The sequence below is a fragment of the Bidens hawaiensis genome, unplaced genomic scaffold (genome assembly GCF_021521415.1).
Source record: "Bidens hawaiensis isolate Kalapana, Puna unplaced genomic scaffold, B.hawaiensis_p1.1 tig00026364_1, whole genome shotgun sequence".
Classification (NCBI taxonomy): Eukaryota; Viridiplantae; Streptophyta; class Magnoliopsida; order Asterales; family Asteraceae; genus Bidens; species Bidens hawaiensis.
In genome coordinates this window covers 125,741-135,283 of record NW_027494239.1, presented here as the reverse complement: position 1 = coordinate 135,283, position 9,543 = coordinate 125,741, and the positions used below count along the sequence as shown (strand labels likewise).

Genomic DNA, 9,543 nt, shown 5'->3' with positions numbered 1-9,543 from the left:
GGTGGTAACCAGGGTTTGACTCCCGGCTTACACTTGGTTTTTGATTTAATAGAAAAAGAGGTTTGTCGGTTCAACCGGCGGTTCACCGGTTCCGGTCGAACCGCTAACCGACAAACCCGGCCAGGTTGTTAGAAAACGGGCTATTAGTGTGAACCGGACCGGAATGGTTAGCGGGTCCCGGTCGAACCGGCCGGTCCGGGTTTCAAAACAATGATCATGCGTGTCTAGGAAAATGGCTTGATGAACCATTCCGTTCGCCGAGCACCGACCCCTATTTCCAAAGGAAGAAAGAAAAGAGGAAAGCTCCCTTTCTATTTCTTCTTCAGTTGGTCCCAGCAGATGCATAGTTAAGTCCAAATTGAGTACTGGGTTAATTAGAGGTTTTTTCTATGATTAGCTTATTCAGTTGTTTGTTTATTTCTTACAACAAACTTTTAAAATTTTCAAGTGGATCAGACTTGACCCTTTTTCTATATGGTTGTTTTAGGGTATTATGAGCGGGAAGATGTTTGGCAGGGTATGTGAGTTTTATGCATTATTTAGCCTCACACTTTCAAGTTTTCCTATAACGACATGTAGTATTATCAAGTTTTACTTTGAAGAGCTATATAATATATTGAGAACTATGTTCTAGATCACTTTAAAGTTTAAATAGTCTAAAAACATCTCTAAACATGCAAAAGCGTATGGTGTGGCAATCACATATGCTAGTAATGAATCGATAGAGTTATAAATGATCTCAACATTTAATCTTTCACATCCTAAAAGGATATGAATAGTAAAATTGACTTTTAACCAACATATTTTTAAATTGGTTGAAGACATAATGTAATGGGTAAACGGTTTTTATGTCACCCAAATGAATCTGTTACGTGCTTATTGAGCTTAAAAACTTAGTAGTGATATTTTAGTCTAATTTCTACTTTTGAAACCTTGTAAGATGCAATTGTTAGTAATGTTATTATAATGTGAAGCAATTATTCTTTTCCTTAAGGATCAACCATGCCTTTTTTTTTAAGTTAATAACTTGTCTTTTGATATTGCAGTCCTCATAAAGAAAGCAGAGGCATTTGAAGTGATGGAATCACAGAAGATTTTAGCAAACTGGCAGCAGCTACTTGTACTTGAGAAACTCCTTGCCGATGCGTATGTAATTCGCAGGCCAAGTCCAAGTGCATATGAACATCGCAAACAAGTGATCCGAGTTCTTAATGATGTAGCTAAAGATTTATATGGTAAAGTTTCAGTTTCAGTTACTTGTCTGTAATCAGTTGCTTTTTATGTTCACTCTTTACAAATAGTAAATGTACTTGTTTGTAATTCAGGTAATTCTGCCAGCTGTCCTGTTGTTGAGGAATTTGGTTCCTTTTTAATGGACCTTTTTACTTCAGAAAGTGATCTTGATGTCTCCATTAACTTCAGCAATGGCTTGTTAGTGTTTCCTCAAGAACAAAAAAGGAAAACGCTTCGGAAGTTTGCTAAAAAGCTGTATTCACTTCAAAGTAAACATCTATCTATGCTAGCCTTTTTATTTTCTATTATCGAAGTTTTAGTTATAAGGAACAACATTTACACATGTAAATGTACCGAACGTTTAGTGAACTGTTTGGCTGAAAGTTTGTTTCTTTAGTAAAATAACAAACCGGAACAAAACTTTATATGCATTTAGTTAAACGAACGAACATGAACACATGTCTTGTTTCATTTATGTTCGTTTGTTTACATTCATTTATGTTCTTTACTTTATATTTGTTTAAGTTCGTTCGCTTACATTTATTAATAAACTCATTTAAGTTTTTTTGGCCCATTACAATTTAGTCTAGTTTTTTGTAACTTTTTAGTCCCAGCACATTGTTGATCACATTTACTTTTAATTGGTTTTAGCTCAATTATGTTTGTTCATCTATGTTTAGTTAAGCTCTTCTTTTTATGTTTAGTTAAGCTCTTCCGTTTACGTTTGTAATCCGTTCGTTTATACTGTCACAAATGAACATAAACAAGCACATTTATTATCTTGACGAACAAGGTAACCTTATTCCTTTAATTGTTCGTGTTCGATCGACGATCGTTTGTTCAGTTAAAGTTAAACAAACGAACACCCTTTGTTTTCTTATGGGCTTTTGTGGTTTAGATGCAGGTCGTGTACACGGCGTTCAGCCCGTCATGAGGGCTAAAGTACCAATTCTTAAATTCATTGATACCGCAACAAATGTCGAATGTGACATTTCAGTAGAAAACAGTGATGGAATTTCAAAATCCTTAATTATTCGCCTCATTACTTCAATTGATGAAAGGTTTCCGAAACTAAGTTTATTGGTAAGTTTATTTTATATGTTTCCATATGAGCTGCATGTGTTGTATGTATATTTGTTTTTCATATTGAAACTATATCTATCTATGCAGATGAAAGAATGGGCAAAAGCACATGATATTAACAGCTCAAAAGACCAAACTCTTAATTCTTTATCCATAGTATTATTGGTTGCTTTTCATCTACAGGTGCGATATATACTTATACTCTATTATCACTAAAAAACATATAATCAGTTTATTATTTTATTTTTCTAATTATGCCATTTTATTTTAATTGATCTTTGGTTTCAGACTCGAGATCCTCCTATATTACCTCCATTTTCGGCTATACTAAAAGGTAATACTGAGACTTAGTTGATAATGTAAACATTCAAAAAATTTGATAACTTGATTTGTACAATACTTCAAATATGTGACGTTTGATATTAGAGATCATACATCAGTTGCCTTAAATAGCCTTGGGTGGCATATGGTGCATACCATCTGCTAAGGGGTATAGATGTAATTTAGGGTTGGAAATTTTTTTGAAAGGGATATTTTTTATTTACTTATGGCTTGAACCCATTTAAATTGATTCCTTTACAACCAAACTTTTGTTATACGCATTTTACATTCTAGAGATGTACGAGCTAAGCCGCTTGTGAGCTACTTGAGATCGGCTCGCTAAAAGCTCCGGTCGAGTTGAGCTTGAGCTTCACTTGCTCAGCTCAAGTTGACCCGCCATCTTAAATGAGCCTATCCTTTATATAATTTTAATTTGGTGTATTTAATATATATTTGCATGATAGTTATTATTATTAATAAAAATAACTAAATAGTACATATATTTTTTTATATTTAAAATTGTTTAAAATATATACAAATAGTTAAAAATATATATAAAGTCATTAATAAATAATAAACGAGCCGGGCTTGGGCTTGAACAAGACTACTCACGACGTGAGCTCGAGCTTTAGAAATAAAGCTTGAAACAAGTTGAGCTTGAGCTATTGTAAGTTAAAGGAGCCAAGCTCGAGCTTGAAAAAGCTACTCACGGGCCGAGCTCGATCTTAAAAAATAAATCTTGAAATGAGCTGAACTTGACTCGTTTTGTAAGTTAACCGAGCCAAGCCTAAGCTTAGGCGAGCTCGGGATCGGCTCAGCTTGTTTACATCTCTAGATAAAAATATAACATGAATCGATCTTTTCATAAGCAAATGACTCAAAATAGCACCTTCTTTTGTCATTTCTTGTCATGAAACTTTTGTAGATGGAGAAGACCCCGCATCTGTGGAGAATTCAGTTAGAAGGTTCCAGAACTACGGTAGAAGAAATACAGAAACATTAGGTGAATTGTTCGTGACATTTTTACTCAAGGTAGGCAACTGATTTTTTATTTTACACATATTTAATTTTTGATAATTTTCTTAGTTTATACTCTAAATGGTTGTTGCAGTTAGCATCTGTTGAAGAGCTTTGGGAAAAAGGTCTGTGTGCCAGTGCTTATCTAGGGCATTGGACATCTAAAACTTGGGACGGTAAAATAGCCATAATGAGTGTAAGTATTCCACCTCAATTTTTGGTTTGGCCTGTTTAACCCTTTTCTATCCAAAAAGGAATTTTTTAACATATCATGGTCTGAGGTTTAAATTTTTATAACCTATTTAGTCCCTGTTGCTAACCCCATGTCCCATCCACCATCCATTTTTTCTGTTAAATAGGACAAATCAGTTATGTAATTTATGAAAGATCATTTAATAGTTGAAGGACTATTATTATTGTCGTTTTGACCAAGGAATTAAAACAACTATCCAAAAATTTTGGATGAATTTTACAATATATGAATAATAACACAATAGTAATAGTAATAACAAAAAATAAGTATGTAAAACAAATGAGCGAACGGTTTGGTTCGATTTTAGCCCGGCTGTAAAATGAGCAAGCGGTTCGGTTTGTATACGGGCACGAGAAAAGGAAAGCTCGCTCGTTTTTTAACACCGGATATAGCTATATGTAACTAAAGTTATAATTCTTTTATTATTATTGATAGTATATTCGTAAGAAAATAATAATAATAATAAAATAATTTTATACTACTACTATTAACAATAATAACAAAAAACAGTGGTTAAAATGTAATTATAAAAGCCGTTAAAAAAACTGTAATTATTGAAAGAGAAATAGTTAAAGATAAAGTGTAAGACCATGTGTTATGCCAAGTAATTCCACAAACAGATTAATTATTAAATGTCTTTTATAAATTAAATAAATAGTTCTTAGGTTTAAAAAGACTAATGTGTTTTTAACAAAAAAATGGATGGTTATAGAATTTGAACCTGGGGCCATGATATGTTAAAGATTACTTTTTGGACTGAAGGCGTTAAACAAGCCAAACTACAGAGACCAAGAGCGTAATTTACTCTTTATATATATATATATAGGGAGAGGATCAAGAGAAAACTCATCCTTAGAGAGAAAACTTAAAAACTCCTAAAGAATTATTTTTAATTAAAAATAAAAAATATTTTCAAAATTCCGTTTTTGCCATTATTCTTATATTTTGTTACCCTTCACTTGAAAAAAATAAAAAAATAATAAAAAATAAAAAAACGCTGTAATGCACATACTGTTGTATTCCACATGTGCGTTACTATGTATTTTTATGTTCAATAGTGTTTAATTGCATATATTCAATATTCGTGTATTGTATATGTGTAGTAGTGTTGTATTATATGTAAAGTAAATAATAAATATAAAAGTCAATGTAGTTGATAGGAATCATGCTTTAATTCTAGTCTAAATAACATTTGTCTATTTTGGGAGGGCCAAGTGCAACTAATATTTCTATAAATAGGGATTAATAGCTAGTAGGGAGGGGAGAGGAGGTTGATGTTTAGGATGGCATTGCCATGGCTCCTGCTTATGCAGTGAGAGAGGACTCGGCCCGGGAATCTATTGTAACCTTTCTATACGTTTTCATTAATACTATCGTTCGGTTCTTTGTTTGCCTTATTCTATAATACTAATCTCAATTAACCACAACCATAATTCTATCAAACCCCTATCATTGGTCCGACTTGCCTTTGACCTGCCGTTTTCTTCTGTTTCAATCATGGAAACCCTAGCTCAGAATTTACGATTGGATGCTCATGAGCATCAGCTTCAACAATTGCATTCCAATATTACAGAGATTAAGGAGTCTTTTATGGTGTTGAATGCAGATCGGACGGAATCTGCTGAATTCCGTCAAGTTGTTTTAGCTTGGATGAAATCACAAGAGAACCTTGATGGTTCATTTGGCTTCAGGATCTCCGGTCTGGAATTTTCATCCGGCGCCACACCTGGGTCGGAAGGCAATTTCAGTGAGGTACTTCCCTATTCTTGTCCCCAATCTGTTTCCGATAGGGATTCTGGTCCCAAATATGCTTCCGATGGGGATTTTCCTAGTGGTCTTCCGTCTCTAATAGCTCAACTTGAGGCACTCGTTTCCAAATCTGAAGAGTGTTTGCGTTTTGGTGGCTTTAAACTTCACAAGTCAAATGGGCAATTGGATGAGGATATAAGTTCCTCAGACCTTGATTTGTTTGAAATTATGGAGATATCGGTCTCATGTCATGATTCGGGTTTGGATATTCCAAATCTTGGGCTTGCAACTGCTAATCCTCATAATTCTGAGGCGATATTAGCACTTCATTCGGAATCCCCTGTTTTTTCCTCCCAATTTTTATCAACGAGAAACCCGCATACACATATCAATGAAGCAGGTGATTTCAAGCTTCACTCTCGCACTTCAACGAATTTTGCTCAGGTATTGCACAAGCCTACAAATATTGTACTTAAGGTTCATCCATGTCAATCCAAAATTGGTAGTGAATTGCTTACGGTTCAAACCTTTGTATGGAAGCCGGGTCGGGACTTTGGTTGGATTGAAGATGCAACGTCCAGCCTTCTTGCTTTTGCCCCACCTGTTATCGCCATACTAAACCACCTACTACACCACAATCAATTGATGCTTCTTCAATTGAATGCTTTACTTCATCAGAAAATAAGGATTTCAATTCAACGCATGTCACTATCAATTGGGCTGCTTCTTTTCAAAATCGACTCAAAACTCAGATTCAGATCTTCGGTTTTGATCCTGGTCCGAGTTTTATTAACACACTTTATTTTAGTCTCATTATTCACATCTGTCACTTTGCTTGTAAGGTTTTGTTGGAGTTTGGTCTTCGGTTTTGTGCCATACACTTGTTTTTAATCAGAATGTGTACTTTGACCAGCCTGTGGTGACTCAGTTCGGTGTTGCACATAGCCATAACTTGAAGGGGATGACCATCCAATGTGGTACTTTTGGAATTAATACTTTCCATGTTTACCCTGGGCGCTTGTTACTTGTTTTACAATTTGGTCATGGAGACGTTCGAGTGGAGTCGATGGCTCGCGAACTTCAGGATCGTGATGATGCTCTACAACATCTTATGGCTCATTTCTCCAACATTCAAAGTTTTATGAATATGCAAGCTGCCAAGAAACGTCGGGATGTGCAATTTTCGGTTGGAGAATGGGTTTATGTGAAGCTCAAACCGCACCACCAACTCTCTGTTGCAAATCTTATTCTTCAGAAGTTGGCTGCTACACTTTTTGGTTCATTTCAGATTGTTGAAAATTTGAGATCGGTGGCCTCTGTTGGTACTTTCTTTCCTACAAACCTATCGGGTATTCATGGGGGCTACAAAACTACAAGCCCTGTTGTTGCGTTAATTGTTGGATCATATCATTTGCGGGTGGTGCATGGGCAGTGTCGACCACCTGAAATCACTCTGGGGGAAGCCTTCGCTTGGTTATCAAGTCAGTTGTTCGCTACCAGTCTTGAGGACAAGACTGTTTTGAAGGGGGGAGTAATGATAGGAATCATGCTTTAATTCTAGTCTAAATAACATTTGTCTATTTTGGGAGGGGCCAAGTGCAACTAATATTTCTATAAATTGGGATTAATAGCTAGTAGGGAGGGGAGAGGAGTTTGATGTTTAGGATGGCATTGCCATGGCTCCTGCTTATGCAATGAGAGAGGGCTCGGCCCGGGAATCTATTGTAATCTTCCTATACATTTTCATTAATACTATCGTTCGGTTCTTTGTTTGCCTTATTCTATTCTCTAATCTCAATTAACCACAACCATAATTCTATCAAACCCTATCAAGTGCACATTTGCGTTAATGTTGTATTACACATACGTACTAATGTGTATTTGATGTGCGTATTAGTCTTATATTGCATATATAAATTAGTGTGTATCAAATATTTGCAATAGTGTTGTATTCTATGCAATACAACACTTTTGCATATATGCGATGCACACTTTCTCCCATGGGCACTACATCGACGAGGTTGCCGACAAGTTTTTTTTTTTGGACCAATAACAACATATAAAAATAATGGAAAAAAAAAACTACAAAATTTTTTTTTTTTAAATTAAAAATAATTATTTAGGAGTTTTTAAGTTTTCTCTTTAAGAGGAGTTTTCATTTGATCCCACCCCTATAATATATGTGTGTGTGTGTGTGTGTGTGTATATATATATCACTTTTGTCACATCTTGAAGTATATTTCTTTTTGCTAGGTTGAGGATTTTTTTGACCGGGCCCAAAATGCAGCACGGGCAGTTGGAAAAGCAGAAGTGAATAGAATCCATAACAGCATTCATTTTACAATTCAAAACATCAGTCGTTTTATGAATGTTAAATATGACAAATTAAAGTTAAAAGAATCACTTTTTGGTAATGATAGCGTTTATCATCCTCGCGTTGAGCCAAAATTATACGTATCGAAAGAAATTCATGAAATAAAGACCAACTTGACCAAGAACACGGTCAGCAATCCTAATGGTGTGATGGATCATCTGAGAGCTGTTTCGAACCGGGGTGCACCACAACATCGAGCCGTGAGGCCTGTGAGTGCAGGGCCGGAGACACAATGGGCGCACCAGGCGGTTCACAATCAGGGAATGAGGCTTGCAGAGAGTGGGTCAGCAAGCTCTTGGGCTGGACCTGTGTGGGCACAAAGCTGGGGTGGTGGTGCATCTAGTAGCGGTGGGAGTGCGGTCAATGGAACCGGTTACTTCGATGGTTCGTTACGAAGGACGCAGCCTGCATCCGACCCTCAGGGAAGAAGGCAGCAGCAGTTTCCTTACGGTAATTGTTTATTTTAAAATCAACAAATGTCTAATGTGTTAATTATTTTGACTCGTTTGAATTAAACATATTGAAAATCAACCCATGTCTAACTGCAATCATATCTTTTGTTTACAGGGAATTTCTCCAACGCGAATAATACACCATTTCGCTGAGACATGGTAAGGTTTGTTTGTCTTACCACATGTTTGGCTGTTTATAAATAGAGTTTACAATTCTATGGTTTTTTTTTCTCTATCAACAGCGGCTTTAAAACTGTGTTGTTTGACTAGTTTTAAGTAAAGAACTGCGAGAAAACTATATGTAAACATTCATCTATCTCTCAGTTGTGTTATGTGATTCTTGTAACTCTGTTTGAAATTGGTTTTATATTGAACGTGCATCTTATCCTATAAACTCACAAGTATTTATGAGGTGAATGATTATAATTATTTTTAATTAATTATACTCGCCTAATAAGAAAAGATATATAATTATTACTTGGAACCAAAATACACGTTTTTTTAAAAATTAAATAATAATAGAAGGTTGTAGATTATTAAAAAAATGTAGGTAATTTGGATTGACTTGTGGGTCAACTTGCCGTCTTATAGCGGCAACACCAAGAGGCCCACTAGGCCAATAATTCTATAATTTCTAACAGCTGTTAAATTCCTCTAAAAATATAATATCTTTATGCTGTAATATTTGAAGTAATAATAAATTAACATTAAGGTCATAATCAATATCCATGTGTGATTATTTATATTAGGAGTAGTTGGCCTATATGTTAATATATTTATAAGTACAAAGGTTTCAGATTCCTAGTAACCTACCCTAGGTGATCAATGATATTCTAAACAAGAGGTTTAGAGAGAGAGAGAGAGGAGCCGAGGAGGCCGGTCCAACGAAGGCGAACCATCGAGTACGATTCGAGCATCACATGAGCCGGTTGTGTGCGTGTTGAGGGTGCACGCGTGTTTAACCGATGGGTGTGTGTTGCTTTCACCAAAGGCCAGCCAGACCACCTAGACCAACTTTGAGGGCCATAAGAGTGGTTCACTTTGATGGCTACATAGAAGAC

At 35.6% G+C, this 9,543-nt stretch overlaps 1 protein-coding gene across 1 annotated transcript; it reads left to right on the top strand.

The window, feature by feature from the left end:
* Positions 1–492: 492 nt before the first annotated feature.
* LOC143573299 (protein HESO1-like) lies at positions 493–8,635 on the top strand. The gene is made up of 10 exons (XM_077058215.1): positions 493–517; positions 1,047–1,235; positions 1,326–1,502; positions 2,078–2,316; positions 2,404–2,499; positions 2,605–2,650; positions 3,563–3,669; positions 3,749–3,850; positions 7,910–8,480; positions 8,598–8,635. Exons 2-10 carry the CDS (start codon positions 1,079–1,081, stop codon positions 8,633–8,635), a joined length of 1,533 nt encoding a protein of 510 aa, XP_076914330.1. The 5' UTR covers positions 493–517; positions 1,047–1,078.
* The last annotated feature ends 908 nt before the right edge of the window (positions 8,636–9,543 follow it).